This window comes from Thermothelomyces thermophilus, chromosome 3 (genome assembly GCF_000226095.1).
Source record: "Thermothelomyces thermophilus ATCC 42464 chromosome 3, complete sequence".
NCBI classification, from domain to species: domain Eukaryota; kingdom Fungi; phylum Ascomycota; class Sordariomycetes; order Sordariales; family Chaetomiaceae; genus Thermothelomyces; species Thermothelomyces thermophilus.
Window position 1 is genome coordinate 101,038 of NC_016474.1, and position 17,867 is coordinate 118,904.

The window sequence follows — 17,867 nt, forward strand, 5'->3', positions numbered from 1 at the left end:
TAACACTCGAAGTACTCTGCCTAGGCGGTAGGTCCCGACGAAACTACAAGTTATTAGCTTTGTATTTTTATTTTACTTCTATTTTTATTTGGTGGATACGGCACTTAGCTGGAGTGGTATGTTACCATGTTAGCCGAGTGTCATTCATAACTAATTATGAAATACGAAATATGAGTGAAGAGCTCATAACTTTTCACATGGTCTATGACCATATGACAACGTTCATGAGTTGGTTAGTATATCTGAAAGGTTGTGACAGATCTTGAAATCACTCTATATGAAGCATCCTTTGAAACCGTGTAACATTCTCTATCAGAAACTCAACCATAGCTAGGGGTAGTGGTTCCTTTGCTCACATCTTGAATTCGGTTGAACTAGCCTTTTCAACTGCTTTTGCTTCCAGGGCAGTCGTTTGTGGGAGACAATATTTGAAGACCTAGACAATTTTCTTTCATAAGCACTACAGAACGTAGTTATGATTTCCAACGTTCACTTAATAGCGAACTGAACCCGCTCAGTGATGCGCCTGGAGCTTCCGTCGTCTACGGAGCTTGGATTTCAAGCACAAGCTCAAACCGGATCTTATGCTTCAGAGTGCTCGACACTCAGCGCACTGGGGAAAGTAACAAGCACAGCAAAGCAAAAGAGTTTTCACAACCTCGTTTCTCATTTTCTTAGTTTCTGGAATCGGTGTGCCTGCGACCAACGAAACCTACAGCCATCTAAGCAGAAAATTGCCAGAGAGGCCTCAAGTTTATTGCTGACATACAATACCCACCGACTAGGGTACCTAGTACCTAACATGCGAGCTGAGTTCTACCACCTTTGGGAACTGGGTATGGAAAGCGATACCAAAGGGGCGACGCCAAAGAACGGCCGACTCGACTTCCAGGATCGAAGGATTAGCATCTTGACCCATCATGATCGCCCTCGTTCCAACCTCGGTACATATGCCTTGATAAGGCCTTCGAATGACAGGACATTCCCGAACCAAAGTCGACTTGAAAATTCACGGATATCCAGCTCATCATCGGCTAAACTTGAGCTTTGCTGGCTTGATCTCCGCCCTCTCCCCGATTCTCTCTCCCCGCTACTCCCGATTCTCTTGCCGCTTGCCCCCCTTCCCCCATCTCTCAAAACAAAACGTAGGGCTAAATGAAGCTGATTTGGACAAACGACGTTCGTGAAGGTGCTCGAAGTCTTCGGCTTACTACAGAATCCTGCCGAGGACATAGCTTGAGGGAGCCTCTGGAAGTCAATACTTCCTAGCCAGCTTGAACTCGCCGTTGTGTCACAGTCCGATGAATCGTAGCCTAAGGCAGCTGCATGGCTATTGCTCCCGCCAGCGATGAGTGATCTCCAAGATCGATATATGACCAGCCAAGGTTTCGTAAGAGCCATCGTGGGCCACCAACATTAGAATGGATCGTATTGCGCAGGCGATACAACAGTCTATCTAATGCAGCGCTATGCCTACAGGGCATTCTCACCAATGGCCTCAATAGAGGATATGCCGTTTGACTCCGTCGCGAATGACACTTGCGAGCCGCCGTTGTGGCCAACTATCGGCTTGTTTTACAATGCATGTGCGTTGCACTCAGCCATCTCACCATTTCGAGTCTGATACGGTCGTCCATGTGCCGTTCCCGTAGGAGGCACGTGAACTAATTACGGAGCAGACCCTTGGGAGTGGGAGTTCAGCTTGTGTAAAGAGTCACGAGAGTACGCAGAAAACCGCAAGGCAGCAATCAGAGAGCCGAGGCCATGCGATTGGGCACAGACCTCAGCTCGTCTCGGTCACAGCGACAGAACATCAGACGAAGAAACTGGACTGGATTTCCAGATCAAAATAGGCCGTCTTGGCAGTTGCAGGAATCGGGGGCTTGTGCTGCCCGCGGACGCCATGTTGCAAAGCCATTATTAGGTGAGAAGCAAGATCTACGTCGGCGGGTAAGTACGGGAGCGCGTTATTCGACGCCACCATTGAGATCCTCAATGCATCTCCAAGGCATCTCGGCGGCGTCTCAGAAGGGGGACATATTCCGGACGGAAAAGCTAATACCGGAATGCTACAATATGACTTGGTCTAGGTGGTTGCGCAATGTGTGTGTGTGTGTGTGTTGTCGCGAACCGAAGGGAGGCAGTGATAGCCTGCTGTTTGTGAAGGTACAACAAAATGGGCGGCTCGATCGCAAAACGCCTTGCTTCCGAAGTGCGACCGACGCAATGTGTTTCGCTTTCGCGAACAATGCCGGGGAGCTTTGGTTGCGAAGCGATACGGGATGAGAAGGGTTCCTCTGGACCTGGCACCGAGGATGGCAGGCCGGATTGGCAGAGGCCGGGAAAGGGGGTTTCAGCACGGTTGCGTTGGATCCCGATCCCGGGTCGCACTCCGAACTGAACCGGAATGGCGCCGGATCCGAGTGGGGCAAGAGTGAAGTGGCTCGCTCGGATCAACTTAGTCATTGGTTGAAACTTAGCCTGTATTACGCTGCCGCCGGCTGAGGTGTAGTATAGGAAAAAAAATCCAAAAACTCATAAGCGCGAGGATGACGTTTTCGGGAGTATCTGTTGTGCAGTGAGGCTGCATGTCGTCTGCGGCCGGCACCTTTTACGGTGCCGTTGGAAGTGCTAAATGAGTGAGATGTCTCAGGAGCCGCTGTTGGGCGGGCAGCCTTGACCTCGGGCGAGGCAGCCATGACACGAAGCTGATATGTTGGACAGTGCTTGGGGGCCTGTGTCTTTGAAACACCCGGCGAAGTGTCCAAAAGCTCTCCGGTCCACCGCACTTAAACGCGGCGAATAGTGGCGGAAGAGCACAAAGGTTGCAGACATGGTTACCCGAGACACAAGCAGCCGAGGCCAGAGTTACCGCGGATTGAAGTGCGTTGCGCGACCCATCAATCGCCTGTTTGGTCAAATGAAAGATGCAGAATGTAGACAGCCCGAGAGCTCGGCTGCTTATTTGCGACTGGGAGCGTGGGGGGGATGGTTGGAAAGGTGTGGGCGGATGCGGGCGCACCAACCCTCGCGTTGGTTTTCGTGCCGTCACAGTGCTGACGCTGGGTCAGGTTGCCAGCAGTTTCGTGATGGGTTGTTGGCCCATTTAGGGCGGCAATGGCAGACACTAACCTTGCAAGCGCATTCCGTACATTGAATCTAGTAAGTACGTCCGTACTGCATGTGGGATCAGACGGCGTCTCAGGGCACTCGCGTACCATTGTTTCTCAGTACTCCGTACTGATAGGCCGCAAAAGCGCAGTATGAGGCAGGCTGCGTTGAGAAAGGGGCTCGTGCGTTTCTTTGCGCCCAGGCCAAAGTGCATCTCATCTCTCGACTTGGAAACGGAAGCCAAAAGTGGCAAACGCTCCGTTTTTTACAGAAATTTGTTGCACGGAAGAATCCGTGCAGGGGTAGAGTGCGGGACTTCCACCCTGCCTTCCAAAAACATTCCTTGCGGATCGCAGTTCCCGACTTGCACACGCCTTGACACCGCAGCATCTGCTTCGGTCTGCTGCTTCGGGGGATTTGAGAAGAGAGGGAAAGGGGGCGCATCTACAAACGGAAGTTGACGGCGTCAATGTGCTGCGTGTTCGGTGACGCATGGAAGGATCGTCCTTGCCCTCGAGTCGGTTGCAGCTCAGGAAGAGGAAGGAGGGTCAAGGCCACTGTACGGATTACGCAGCAAGGTTCTTGCTTCACCACCAACCGGGAACCTCGCGGTTTCAGTAGCTCCTGCTATTCGAGCTTCGAATTTCTACTAACGAAACAAGGTCCCAAAATTCACGACAAAGGTAAATAAATTGCCACCAAATAAGATGAGGCATTACACAACAATTTGACTTATTACAGGCATACACCATACAGGAGTTTGTGCTTCCTGCAAATGTCGGCAGCAATCTGGGCGTTCACTTAACAAGATACGGATAAAGAGGTTAACTAACGGACGCTTTGGGACCGTTGATCCCATCATTACGGAGTAAATACTGCGAAATTGACAGCAGAGGTCGGGGTTGCAGCCGCAAAAAATAGCATGGGCATTCCCACCATGGGCCAGAATTTGTTTGCATCGAGCCTTGACGCCTCGCGCGCCATGTCATCCTCACCATCCCAAGAAGGCACTTCTCATGTCCCCTCTAGTCGGAACGCAGACGGTGCTGCATATCAACCCGGACGGTTGCAGCATGCGAAACCTTGACCGATGGCGGTGGAAGGGGGAGGAGGGGTTGCAGCAGGATTTCTTTTAAGTCTTAGTTGCGGCGGGCCCAGTTTGTGTGGGGCGGGAAACTTGGAGAGACATATCCAAACGCGCATACACACCCGCGCACCCGACACCCACCACCACGAACACAGAATCCACAATTCCGAACAGGCAACGAGCTAGCCAGCCAGCCAGGAAGCCAGCCCGTCAGCCGGAATCAGCCAGTCAACCAGCTAGAGCCGTAATGCTTAGTGCGGGCAAAGAAGAGGAGTTGTTTGACGATCGGGCGCAGCACAATGAACAGGCCGGGTGTGGTACTTTCGTTCGACGATTGCCAGCTTGTATTACCGTCTCTCGCGTTGGCTTTTTTTTGGGGCCAGCTTGCGCGTTCTTACCGACGGCGTTCTTCAAATCGTCGCCCACTTACATAGTACAGCCGCCAGCGCTCGTTCGACTCTCGGTCGAGCCAAGCATACTAGTTACTAGCTGGACGAGTGGAGGTGTCCTCTCGGAAGGCCGAGATCGCAGTATAGTGCATTACCAGGTGAGCCCATTTTCTCTTTTCTTTTTCTTCGTCCTTCTCACGAGTGATTGTTGCAGGACCGCGCGCCCGGAGCTTCCGTCTCGCCAACTCTCAGCAGCCCGCCGCGAAGGGACTGCCCCTGAACCGCACGCCGAACCCCAATCAGCGCTGCCAGGGCGGGGCTCGCCGGCGAGGAGCTCCGCACCCAACAAAAACGAGTTGGACGGCCGAGACCACGGACATTGCGGTCTCCCCACCGACAAGCCCCAACCTTCCTCATGGTGATTGCCACACGAAGACATTCGAGTCGTGATCGTTCTGTGTGTCGTACTGCGTAGTGTACTTTCCCCGTATGTTCCGTCATATACATACATAGAGTACGAAGTCCAAAGGCGACCAGTTGCCGCTCACAGCCGGTTTGGGATGAAGGGAGCCTGCGGCGCCGAGAAGCATCTCGAATCTTCGTACTTGTACTGGCTCAGACACAACCATCCGGCATGCCGTGTTTTCCGCGATGCTTCATCCTTGCTCGATGCTGACTGCTGGCTGGCATCCCTGGTGCGGCGTAGTGTCCCGGATGGGAGTGTTTGAGTGAGATGCCAACCGAGCAAAGAAAAGGCGATCTCTGGAGACGTCGGCTGTGTGGAAGACAAACCACCCTTGGTGCCGCTCTTCTGTAACTGGCTCTGGACCAACCAGGTAAGAGACATTGGTCTCTCACCAAGCCGCTCGCTGGGTTGCGGCGGGCCTGCTCCGGGCTTCGCACAGTAACCCCCCCCCCCAAAAATCTTGTTTGGGCGCCGCCTCTTTTTCTTTTTCACCAATATACATAACTAGGAAACTGGTTATTTTTGTATCGTCAATTGTACATACATACGGATACGGATACTGCAGTGCGGGATCAGCTAGCTGGGCCGTGGCTGGTTTGCTTGTTCGCTCGGCGTTCTGGGATGGACATTGGCACAGCGCTTGAGTAGTCCCACATCGCACAGTGGTGTCGAAGGAAATGCTCGACGAAACGCTGCGCCCAGGTCTGGTGTGAGGCCTCACGAAGCAAAAGGCCAGCCAACCTGGTCCTGGGCGCGAGTCCAACGTGATTCTGTCACCAGGAAAAGCAGGGTTTTGCTGTGCGACGCCCGAATGACGAGGAGGTACCGGGGAGCGAGAGCCTGAACTCGCCGGGCACCCGCTTTGGCTTTCGGGGATCCACAGCGAAATTTGAGCGGCAACCTGCTACTCCTTACATAGTACTACACTACGGAGTATATTGACCTCACACATCTTCTGATCCGCTTGGCCGCCACGGCTTGCATGCCGTCTCTCTCTTTCCCGCATATCGCTTGCTCCACCACTTCCGGCTCGAAATTTAGCAACGGGTTTGCCAGAGCGGGGTTATGATCACCGCCGATGACCCATTGCCACAACACACATGAAGAAGTGGATGTACCACCAGTGGCTTGACACCTTGGTTCTGGGTCGCATTCGCGAGAAATGACACAATCACTTGGATCCCGACGCTCGTCGCGCGAGCAGCTGACGTGCCACAGGCCAAAGTAGGTAGTGCACGGAACGGAGAACGGAATAACTAGACGGAATAATGCCCGCTCACACAGTTCGTTATCGGAGCTGGTGTCTAATGGGTGTCAAGCCGGGGTTGTCGGGCATACGCCGTCTCAGTCTGACGAGGGAGTTGTTGGCCCGTCATGCCGCGGCTCGAGGGTGCTCGTGCTTAATACACTAACTACTCCGTACCGAATCCGTACACACTATGCAATCTCCGTGCATACCGTTGGCTGTCAGTCGGACCAGCCCCTGGTGCGAAGTACGAAGTATGGATTAATGGAGACATGTTTCTCGAGGCGGAACAGCAGGGTTTTCAATCGGTGTGATCAAGTCACTCCCGGTTTGAGGTACGAGCTGGGTTTCAGATGACCGCCCAATGCGAGGTTCCTGACAGACGCTCTCTGCTGGAGACACACAAAAGTCACGAGTCGGTGGCTGTCTCGCTCGCTCAGCTGTGCGCTCTCTCCCGTTGCTCATCGGCGGCGCCACACCGACGACAAAAGTTTCCGTCTCGAATTCGTTTTACTCCGTATTCCCCGCACCGTCCCACCGCGAGCCCCTTTCGTTTCCTTTGGTCACTGCGAATCCTGTAATCATTTCCCCTTCCGTCTTCTGAGCCGAGAGTGTCGGCCGCAGGGCGGGGAGAAGGCACATGAGCTCCAGGGGGGGCGTTTGCTGCGCACGCCGGGCGATTTCTGGAGTTGTTCCCCAAGACCGGCCGCTCGGATCCAAAAAGGCTGCACCTCCGGCGGCGAGTTTGGTCGGCTGCGTAAGAGGAAGGGGCTTTTTCTTTTGGGGGTGAGGCCCCGTCCCCTCCCCCCCTTTTCCATGCTGGTTGTGGCACATCGCCGAAGGTCGAGACTGTTACTGCGCACTGTGCGGCGTGATTCCATTCCTGGCCGAGAAAACGGATCCCAGATCCCGCGCCCTGCAGCATGCCACAGCCCGACCGGCGGATTGCTGTGCAAATCGTTCAATAGTTACACTAGTGTAGGTCGGGAAAGAGTACTGTACCAGTACGAAGAGTCAGTCGTGTTTAGTGGGCGAAATTCCGAATTCGCGTCAGCCAGGCGGCCGTACCTTCCAGGTTGTTCTGCTGCGACCTTCCCTCCGGCCTCAGCCCAGACCCAGAGTTTCGCAGGCTGCACCATCTAGGCGGGATCAGCAAAGCAACATCGTTCACTGGCTGGCGTCCGCCAACCCGCATTGGGCGAAGAGTCTCAGCAACAAAAGACGCTCGCAACCCTTTGGCTCCCCCTCTCTTCCCGCCTCTCCAAAAAGGGATGGATGGCGAAGACATGGACCGGGGAAGCCAAGCCCCAACACGACGCAGATTGACAAGCGATGGGTCCGGTATCTACACTTCGCGAATGAGGGCTGATAATCGGTTCTTTGGTTGTTCGCCTCGGGAGTAAAGCGTGGTGGAGAGAGCACTTCAATTTACTTACGCTCAGTTCGGGAAAGCAGAAAGGAAAGAAAGATACAATGCCGTCATTTTCTTTGGGATGCGCACGATGGAGTCAGTGTACCGAAATACGACCCTATTTACTCCGTATTTACTGTGTACTCCGTTTTCCTGAGCGACAAAATCGCTCGGGCTTCTGATCCCTGCAGGGCCAGTTCGCTGTTCAAACAATCTCACCACTCATCCACCAACGATCAGTGGAACCAAGGGGCAAGCCCGTCCAGGTTGCAACCACTGGCAGTGGCTCGGCTGTTGGGCGCTGGTCAAGCCTTAGAGTAATTACACTACTCCGTACGGGATGATGTTTGACACAGCACAGGGGCGCCTTGCGGACCCACTGTTCAAGCATGCTCGATATGCAATGGCTGTGTGTGTGTGCGCTGTTGAGGCCCGCCCTCGTCGTCAACCAGCTGGCGCAGCTCGCGTGATGTTTGGAGATTGAAGGAATGGAGGTCTCATTGCGGCGTAGTGGAGAGGTTCGGCGGGCAAGGAGTGAGGGTGCGTCAATGCTGACGACAAAGTCACCTGCCGCAACTTCTGGAACGGCCACTGAGAGCGCCGAGAATCGCGAAGTCGAAGCGAAATGGAGCGCAACCCACTCGCTAACTACAACTAATCCAAGTACCTAACGTTAACTGACCTGGTGTGGATGTACTGTACGGACTACATCCACTGCCTGACCGAATGAAAAGTTCCAGCAAATCCGGTGGCGAGCCCAGACCCGAAATGCACCATTCGCTCTGCCAATCCCAAGACAGCCCAGAAAAGCGCAGGAACGAACGGCGCGGTGTACACTAGTGTACAGATGGCACATGCCCAGCCGAAGGAATGGAAGGCTGCCGAGATAAAAAGAAGGCGAGCTAAACCGTAACAGGCCTGTGTGCGCCCGCGAGAGGGCCTGGCTGGATCTCGAAAGAGGAGGCTGCTGCCCGGCAGGCAGGGTTTTGATTGGCCGGGTTCAGGTCACTATGGGCCGGCTTGGTGCGTCTGGTAGGTCGAGAGTCCTGCAAACGAATCTCGTACTGTACCGTGTAGGTCAAGGTACGTAGAGTACGATGTGGAAAGTACTCTGGTATATGCTCCGTACCTAGGAACCGGCCTGCAGCAGATGGCGCTGCAAGCACCAAACACGACAGGCGGCGGCACGGTGGTTCCCACCCCCTTGCACCGCACCCAGACAACGACATCGACCAGGGACAAAGTAAATTACACTAGCAGCATTTGCGTCGACCGGGACTAAGACGCAGCAACACACCCTCCGCAACCGCCTCACATGGATGACCATCGCTATGGAGGTTTTCACTGTATGGGGATTATCCTCCCCGTCCACTGCTGCTCCTCCAGATCTTCCTGTCTCTCGTCGTCATCGCCTTCGCCCTCGCCCAGCTTCCCGCCCCTTCCTCCCCCATAACTCTCCCTTCGTGACCTCACCGATCCGATCTTGCCGTGGAGCATCCGTCCGTGACCTCTCGTGGCCACCCCAGTTGCGTGCCCCATTCACGGGTCGTTGGCGGAGACCACCCTGACGGGACATCCAGGCCTTGGGCGACTTCTCTGACAAAGGCAACAAAGCCCCCTCCACGAGGCTCGACGAGACCGTCGCCGCCGGGACTGCTTCACCATTGTTGAGAAGAGAGGACTTGGCCAGCTCACCCCTCCGTCCCTCCCTCCGTCCCTCCGTCGAGTCGACCAGTGTCGGAGACCTCCCTCCTCTCCCCGCCGTTGAACCTCGAAAGCCCGTGATGTGAAATCCGGGAATGTTGAAGGAAGAAGGAACGATACTCAGTTCAGGGCTCGAGCAATTGAAGGCATTCTAGCTCTGGATCTTAGTGGGTACCTGTTGAACGCTTTGCCTGGTGTACGGAAGGAGCAAGAAAGGCCCCGCGTATCTCGAACCCCGAACCGCTTGGAAAGGACCTCGGAGACTACGGGCAGGTGCTACTTCCTTTCTGGGCGTCGAGAATCTCAGCCCCGGTATACACGCCAATTCATGGCAACTACTTGCAACTTCTTTTCCCCGTGAGCTTCTCCAGGACCATCAGCCGCCAAGCTCGCGTCGTCGCCATCTCCCAACCCTCACTCCCTTTGCCGACCCACTTGACTCCTACCAGCTCCATGAGCTCGGCATCGCTACGCAGTCCGCCGCTTCCATCTTGATTCCCCGTCCGCCAGCGGGTTTCTCTCCGCGGTGCAGCACCCGCGGCACCTCAATTTACTGTTTCCCCGTGGCCGTTGCGCGCCACCAACCGACGAGAATATGGGGACTACGTACGAAGTTTCGCACCTCCGCTCATGCGAGAACTATTTTCTCCATCCTCCCTCCTCCTACGTACCATCAATGCCGCAACCAGACCGGCGGCGGTCGGTCTTGAACGAGCGGCCAGTACCAAACGAACAGCTCTTTGACCCGGTTTCGCGATGCTCCGCGTCTCTGCCGAACCCCTCCGAAAGTTCCAAAACCGCAACCTCCTACCGACGCCCCGTGCCGCCAACCGCTCTGGCTGCGACAGGCCCCTCGTCGACGACGGTGTCGGAACATTCGCAACGGCAAAGCAGCTCGCAAAAACCTAAACAACCAACACCCATCCCTGCCCATTCCCCGTCGCAGAGTCCCGCGAGCTCTAAGATGACGCAGCACAGCATGAGCATTCCGGAGCGGATAAGCGCAAGAGGGGGGAGCATATCTGATTTCATGGCCGAGATAGCTGCGCTCTTTTGGTTTGAGTCGACGAAGCTGCTGGAGAGGCTGGAAACGACCAAGAAGCTCGTTCCCGGCGTGCAAGTCCAGCCGCTCGCGCCGGCCGCCGTCGCAAGCCAACATTTCAAGAAATGGGTCTCATCAGTCTTGACAACGACGCAGGTCACGCAGAATGTCGTGATCTTGGCACTGCTCTATATCCACCGGTTAAAGAAGGCGAATCCCACGGTCAAGGGTCGTCCGGGGAGCGAGTACCGACTGCTGACAGTGGCTTTGATGCTGGGCAACAAGTTTCTGGACGACAACACCTACACGAACAAGACGTGGGCGGATGTGTCGGGCATCTCGGTCAACGAAATTCACGTCATGGAGGTCGAGTTCCTGAGCAACATGCGCTATAGCCTGTTGGTCTCGGCTGAGGAGTGGGAACAGTGGCTCGATAAGCTGGCCAGGTTTTGGTCATACGTCGAACTGGCGCAGCAGGCACAGTCTTCCGCGCCCTCGCCACTCATGATCCCGTCGCCGACGCACCGGGCCTATGCCTCGCCGCTGCACTCCCCGACCGTACCCTTGACCCCGGGCCTTCAGTCAACGACACATTCGTCCAGTTTCCAATCGCCCAACTTAGGCCCTGCGGCCAACGCGAGCCAGAATTGGATAACGTCGCATGGCGGTAGCAACGCGAATTCACCCTTGGCATTGAAGCCTCAGCCGTCCCTGCACCGGAAGCGCAGCTTTCCCGAAGAGAACCAGGCCGAGCATCCGGCCAAGCGGGCGAGTCTGTTACCGGCCGTACAGGGAAATGCCTCCTCGCAGGCACCCTTGCAATATTCGTCGAACGGCCTGCAGGCCCAGGTCGGCCTTGCTGGTGCGGGGAGCGTTGCTCCTGTGCAATCTCGTCCTGTGCCTGCCCCGCTGCCTGACCACGGTCGACAGCATGTGCCTAGCTTGACACTGAACACGGCCCAGGCCACCGCGGACGTGACTGTCACGCAGCCTCAGACCTACACCTCATCGGCGTACACACTTCAGCAGCCTCCTCTGTCACTGCCACCTCTCGCTTCGGGTGCTCGCGCTATGTCGATAGTGTTCTCAGCCACGACGTATCCGCCATCGCAACCTGTTCCGGCAAGCGGCGGAGCCGTAACGCCAACAACGAGCTTCCCGCCGATGAGCTACAACACCCCTACGAAGCGACTGTCGCCTCAGAATACGCTAGCTGCCTACCCCGGCTCTTCTCCGCTTGTCATGGGCAACGGTACCACCAGCGGCCTGCACACGCCCATCTCCCACTCGCCCTCCATCTACCTTCAACAGCGCAACAGTCCGTACAAGCCCGTTCGACACGTCAACACGTTGCTGTACCCACCGCCGTCGGCCTTCCTGCAACAGTACCAGCTGCCGAACCCAGTGCTTCCGAACCAGATGCACTACCAGCCGCTCGGGAAGCGCAACGAGTACCGCACAGGCATCGTCCCAGAGTTTCTTGACAGCGCACACCGGGTAGCTGGTTACCACCAGCCCCCGGTCCCGCAGATGCTACCGAACCTTCCTGCGCACTCTCAACAGTCGCGGGCGCAGTATCAACTGACGCCTGCTGCACGAGCCGGGCCTTCCTATCCGGGACAGTACTAAGCGGTTGGCCGCATTTGCCAATGCGGCGTTGTTTTGGTCTTCTTGAGCCCAAGAGCTCAGTTTTGTACTATTATCAGGTGTTTACCTTTTTTTTTTTGTTTTTCGCGATGATACATTTGCATAGTCGGCGTTACGGTTCGATTTGGCTGCTCTAGGAAGATTCGTGGGCGAGATCATAATCGTATTGAGGTTGATATGAGGTTCATGGGCCAACGGCGTTTGGGACCCCGCCGGGATGAGGGGATACAGGGCGCTTTGCATTCGGAGGCAGCTGCTACTTCACTGCAGCGGATTGTGATTCCGGGGGACGTGGATATTTGGGATGTACTCTTGACAGCTTTGCAGCTGCCGTCTGTGAAAGAATGTTGGCATCTTGTGGCATCAGACTTTTTTTGCTGGCAACGGAGAGCAGATCGCGGTGTAGCCAAAACAGCACCCCTCTAAATGCTATTAGTAGGGTACAGAGCCTGTCGACGGAGGAGGGAAGGGTAATTAATCCCCAACCGCGCCAGGGCCGGCCGGAAGCGAAGGGGGGGAGCGCCTCCCCCACTATGATGATAGCGAGAAAGCTGAAGTTTGCAAATGCCAGAGACGACATGCTCTGCTCAAAGCAGAGTTGACAAGTTGTGGGGCCCCTTTCTCGCCACTTCATGTGTCATTTCCCTTGTAATCAGACTCATGTTCGACCTTTGCATGACTTGCACAAGGAGAGAAGGAGAGAAGCCAGTGTAATCCAGGCTCTTATCGCGGAGAGAGAAGATTCAACACACACAGTTTCAGGCGGAACACGAGTCACACCAGCCGACTTCAGTTTGTGCGTGTTTGTTCCTCGACTGGCTAGCGTGTCATCCGGATATTCAAAACACCTTACCTCTCTGCTTGGGCCTGAGTCTTGATTGTTTTCGTCTCTTGTCAGTTACACTACGGAAACAGCTTACCTATGGCCTTGCGTGACTTGTAATTATCTTTCTGCCTCCCTGACTTCGTCATGTCATGCTCCGAGTCAGATAATTATTGGTTCAAACCTGCTTACTTACCTTTGCTCCACATCCAATTCGAGAAACTCCCGGAAGTGGATCACGAAGGGCAAATTGTCGCGGGGTTGGGATGAGCAAGGACGAGCTTCCAGTCTGGAAGTCGGGCCGGCGGCATGATGGAGTGTCTATTTAAATAGTGTCTGGGCGGAGTTTGGCGGGAGTAGTTAGTTAACGGTGGTTGCCGACGACGCCGCAACTCCCTGCCACCACGACTTGCCGAAAAGACCCTTTTAGATCGCCGGAGAGGAGGAGGATCAGGAAGCGCCCGAAGAGAAGCTCCGGAGGCTCGGTCTCGGGCAGGACTTTCCATTCCCAAGCCAAACCAAAGGAGGTATTTACAACAAAACGCAAGACTGCATATTATGGGGGACCGACGAGGGTACACTCACTTTGGTCGTCGGTACTGTTGTTTGTGCCCATTGAAAAGGAAACTATCGTTCTCGTCATGCTACGCATACGCCGGGTAAGGATTACATAGATACAAAGCCACCCAACCCCTATAGTCCAAGAAAAAGAAGAAGAGAAAAAAAAAAAAAACACGGTAGCCACCCACCCCAGAGCCGATCCGTGATCTTCCCGTCGCATAATGCATGTCATCCCGTAATGCATGTCATGGAAGTAGGTATGCTCCCCATCGAAACCGATGCAGTCGTTCGTGGTTCGTATGTCCGTTCGTTGAAAGAAACCCTGTGGGTGCGCAGACCCTGTTGTCCGCAGCCCGTCTCTATCCCCCAAAGAAGCAATAGAAGAAAAAAAAGCATATCCAACCGCTATTATTATAATGAAACTCCTAGGACATCATCCCATCATCAACGCAATATCAGGAACAACATACCGACCATACACCAACACACAGAAGGCATGGTCTGGGAAACCATGGGACGCCTCTAATAACCCTTGATTGCCTTTTGCTTCCCCAAAGTTGCCGGCTGTTTTTTTTTCTTTTCTTTTTTCTTGTTTTTGTGATCATTCTTCTTCGTCTCCCAACGGCCACACTCCTTTCAAACCCATAGGTGTCACTGGTGCAGGAGCAATGCCAGCAGAAGATGCGTAACTCCGACCTCAGAGGGGAGGTGGGGGAAAAAAAAAGGGGAGGGGGGTGTTGAGGAAAGAGAATATCATATGTATATATCATCACGCCCGGTCCGCTCTCCGCCTCAGCACGTTCGTCATGTCCAGCCGCACGGTGGGCCGTTCGATCTCGAGGCTGCGGCTGGGCACCATCCGGCCGCCGGGCGTCCGCGGGTTGGCCACGTTGACGCGCCCGCCCCGGTGCAGTCGCGCGCGGCCGTGCTCTTCGTCGACGCTGTCTTCCGACCCAGACGACTCGGCGTCGGCCGCGTCGTCGCCGTCGTCGCCGCCTCCGCGGCTTCCTGGGCAGGGAGCCGGTGCCGGAGCCAGTGTCGGCGCTGGCGCTGGCGCTGGCGCTGGCGCTTCTGTCGGAGGCCTCCCGCTCTCCTGGTCGCCCGAATCCATGGAGAGATTCTTGAAGGGGTCAACCTCGTCCCCGACCGTGCCGGTGCTTGTGTCGGCGTGCCAGTGCGCCACAGCTCCGGCTGGTGAAGGTTGCTGCGGTAGCACGGGAGGCGGGGCGGTGGATGCCGTCGACGGCCGCGTGGCCTCGCCGCCAGTGTTGTCGGTGTCCGGGCCGACGGTGTCCGCGTCGCTCCCGCTCTCGACTCGGTCTGCAGCCTGTTCTTCTCCGCCTGGACATGCTCCCGCGGCGCCGTTGCCCTCATTGCCCTCATATGCTGCGAGACGGGCAAAGTAATCCGCCAGACCGTCAACGCTCGGGGTGCCGACGATGAGGTCGTACTGCGGCGGAGGTGTCTGCAGCGGCAGGGGAGGTGGGGGCTCATCGGCGTCGAAGGCGGGCGGATTGTGAGACGGGTACCGGAGGAGGTGAATCGGGCGGTCCTGCTCTGTCGGGGTGAAGAACGTTTCCGGGCGGGCGTCGCTGGAGGAGACGGTTTGTCGGCCGCTCGGTCGATGGGCGGCTAGCGGCACGCTAGGGAGGCTAGCCGAGCCGTCGAGGCGCAATCGCCGCCCGCTGGCGTTGATGAAGTCTTGTTCGACCAGCGTAAGGGGCCGGGCAAGCGCGGCCGCGCTTGGGTCGAGCGGTTGAGCGTCTGGACAGCCGCACGACATTTGCTGGCGTTGCTCGGGGATCACCGGGGCGCCGCTGCCGCTATACCGGGGGAGTGCCGTGTTGGCCTGCGTCGCGCGGCAGTTGAGGACTGTGAATGGGCTGTCGATGCTGATCTCGAAATGCCTGCGGCGTTTCCCTGTCGGATCGTCCGGGTCCGACCGAGAGATGCGCATGACGACCTAAGTAAGTGCTAGTGTTAGCCTGTAATACTCCGGGCGTCACTTGGGGGTAGTGGCGCAGTGTTTTTTTTACCTTAATCCAGTGGAAGACGTTCACATTCTTCCAGCTGCAGTCCGGATGCAGACGCAAGAGCTTATCACGCGCCATCATGTCGCAGGTCGGGAGCTGGACGTTCATCTCGATCTCGGTGCTGCCCCAGAAGGTCTCGAGACCGAGATCGAGGTCGCCCAGCAGGTTGTCGCTGGGCTCCGGCAGTGGCTCCGGGGATCCGCGGTTCCACGACGCGTCCCTCATCCTGCGGCGCGCAGCCATCATCCGAGCCTCCTCTCGCTGTTCGGGTGAGAGTTCGCCGCCGCAAACCACGCGAACGTCGCTTGCGGAGAAGCGCTTGTCTAGCGGCATTCCGGCCGCCTTCTCCAGGAGCAGAATCTTGCGGCCGGCGTCTTTTCGCGTCACGCGGCGGTCGTTGGTCCAGTATTCGATGTTTTCGGTCACGAACACCCTGAGCCTGTGGACCTGCACCTTGGCGAGCGGCGTGAGCTTGAAGGCGATGGGTATCTTGGCGCCGATGGGAAAGCTCTTGCCTGAGATGACAATGTCGTAGTGCAGCTGGTCCTCCCAGAGACGACTGATGGAGATGGGCTCGACCGTCTCGAGCGATATCTGGTCCGGCAAGCGAACGATCGACACCTCCCTTGAGCCGTGAAGGTTCGGCTTGAAGGCGCCCGCGCGCTCCACGGTCATCTCCAGGTCCCACCGAACGGACCCGAACGGGAGTCTCGCCGTCTCGGGCTGGCTGTGGTCGATGGGCAGTTCGAACGCGTACTCGTAGGTTCCGGGGGGGAAGATCTTGTACCCTTTTGCATGAACATGGTTGATGTGCGGAGAATCGGCCTTGCCGAAGCTACGCGAGTTGACGGATTGAAGCGAGAGCCGCTTCAGCTCCTTGGCGGTCAGGGTACTGCTGCGGCCCTTGCCGGGTATCGGGAGAGATCCGCTGGTGACGGTCGAGTGTCGCGAGCCCATGGGGCTTGCGTTCTTGAGGATGTAGGTACATTGGCTGCCGTACTCGGTGTCCCACATGCCCTCGTGCATGGCGTGGAAGAAGATCAGAGACTGAGCGCGTAGGGTCGTCTCTTCAAACACCTCTGACTTGGACGGAGGTATACCTTCGGGCCATTCGGTTCTCCCCTTGCCAACCAGCCTCAACGTGATAGCCTTGATCTTGACATTCTTGGAGACGTTTAGCTGCAGCTTCCCGCGTAGCAGGGCGCTGGTGCTCTGAATGCTGCGGCGCGTGTGGCGGTCGTGGTCGAAGCCGCTCAGGAAGACGTTGGGCTCGGCCAGCAGGATGGAACATGACACGCCACTGCCGGACGCGACCGGCTTCTGGACTTCGCAAGCGGATGAGCTCATCATGCTCTTAGAGGACCGGATCGACATGATGGTGTTCCGGTTTTCCGGCATCACGGCCGTTGTGATTGCGGCTTGGGGCCGGGGCACTGTAACGGCGGTCATGCTGGCAGGTTCGGGATCCGGCTCACCGGCAAGGATGGGCTCAGACGTCGCCGGTTCGAGACGGGAAAGTCTCCGAGCAAAGCTGATGAAGCTTGACGGACGAGACCGGGGGGTGTTCCCGGCCGGGCGAGCGGAGGCGGCGGGCGGTGGTTTCGGCGTGATGGAGAAGGCGGCAACAATTTTGTCGACCACCCTGCCAAATCTGCCGCTGCCGGACGAAAGTGACCGCAAAGACCGCCTCTTCTGTTGCTTCTCGCTGTTTTCCTTGTCGGCTCGTCTCCTCTCCTTCTCTTGTCTCTCCCTCTCCTTTTCTCCCTTCTTCCTCTGCTTCGCTTCCTCCTTCTCTCTCTTCCTCCTCTTCCTCTTCTCCTGTCTCGCAGCGGTGCCTCTCGACGTCTTTGGCGACCGCAGATCGGGCGGCACAAAGCCTGGTGGGTATGATACGATGTGGATGGAGTGTGGACGTCGCTGGCGGGGCTGGATCAGCGCGGCCGGGAAGTGATCGGGATCGAGACGGCGCCCGTGGTCGGCCTGTCGTCTCGGAAAATAATACACGGTGCCGTGGGCAGAGCGACAGTATGGCTCTCGAGGCACCTGGAAGTCATGTTCGGGACCTGCAGAAGGCATGGCGACGCGGTTAGCAGCGGAAGCGCGGCAGGAAGAGCGGCATGCGGGTCGGAGCGGCAGCGGCGGCGGCGGCTGCTTCGGCGGCGGCGGAGGGGAAGGGGCGGCATCGCTGCATCAGGGCCGCTGCATCGGGAGCTAGACAAGGCAAAGGAAAAAGGAACAAGAAGGCACAGATAGTAGGCATGTAATTAGAGGGAACAGAGAAATGGAATCGAGGCGGAGAGGGAGACAGGCACCCAACAACAACCAACACGCAGCAGCCGTGCATAAA

The 17,867-nt window shown here is 56.6% G+C and overlaps 2 protein-coding genes across 2 annotated transcripts; one reads left to right on the forward strand and one right to left on the reverse strand.

The window, feature by feature from the left end:
- Nucleotides 1-9,629: 9,629 nt before the first annotated feature.
- Nucleotides 9,630-12,222, forward strand: MYCTH_2303121 (uncharacterized protein). Its single transcript, XM_003662427.1, has one exon. It carries the CDS (start codon nucleotides 10,091-10,093, stop codon nucleotides 12,083-12,085), a length of 1,995 nt encoding a protein of 664 aa, XP_003662475.1. The 5' UTR covers nucleotides 9,630-10,090; the 3' UTR covers nucleotides 12,086-12,222.
- A 1,912-nt stretch (nucleotides 12,223-14,134) lies between these two features.
- On the reverse strand, nucleotides 14,135-17,659 carry MYCTH_2303122 (uncharacterized protein). Its single transcript, XM_003662428.1, has 2 exons — nucleotides 15,524-17,659; nucleotides 14,135-15,450 (listed from the first exon to the last, which is right to left on the reverse strand). The coding sequence occupies exons 1-2, from the start codon at nucleotides 17,594-17,596 to the stop codon at nucleotides 14,257-14,259; spliced, it is 3,267 nt and encodes a 1,088-aa protein (XP_003662476.1). The 5' UTR covers nucleotides 17,597-17,659; the 3' UTR covers nucleotides 14,135-14,256.
- Nucleotides 17,660-17,867: the final 208 nt, after the last annotated feature.

Bases quoted from the DNA above. Each gene is read 5' to 3' on its own strand.
- MYCTH_2303121 (XM_003662427.1), top strand. From the start codon at position 10,091: ATGCCGCAACCAGACCGGCGGCGGTCGGTCTTGAACGAGCGGCCAGTA.
- MYCTH_2303122 (XM_003662428.1), bottom strand. From the start codon at position 17,596: ATGCCTTCTGCAGGTCCCGAACATGACTTCCAGGTGCCTCGAGAGCCA. The intron at 15,451-15,523 runs GTAAAAAAAACA...GCACTTACTTAG, and splicing joins ACGTCTTCCACTGGATTAAG to GTCGTCATGCGCATCTCTCG.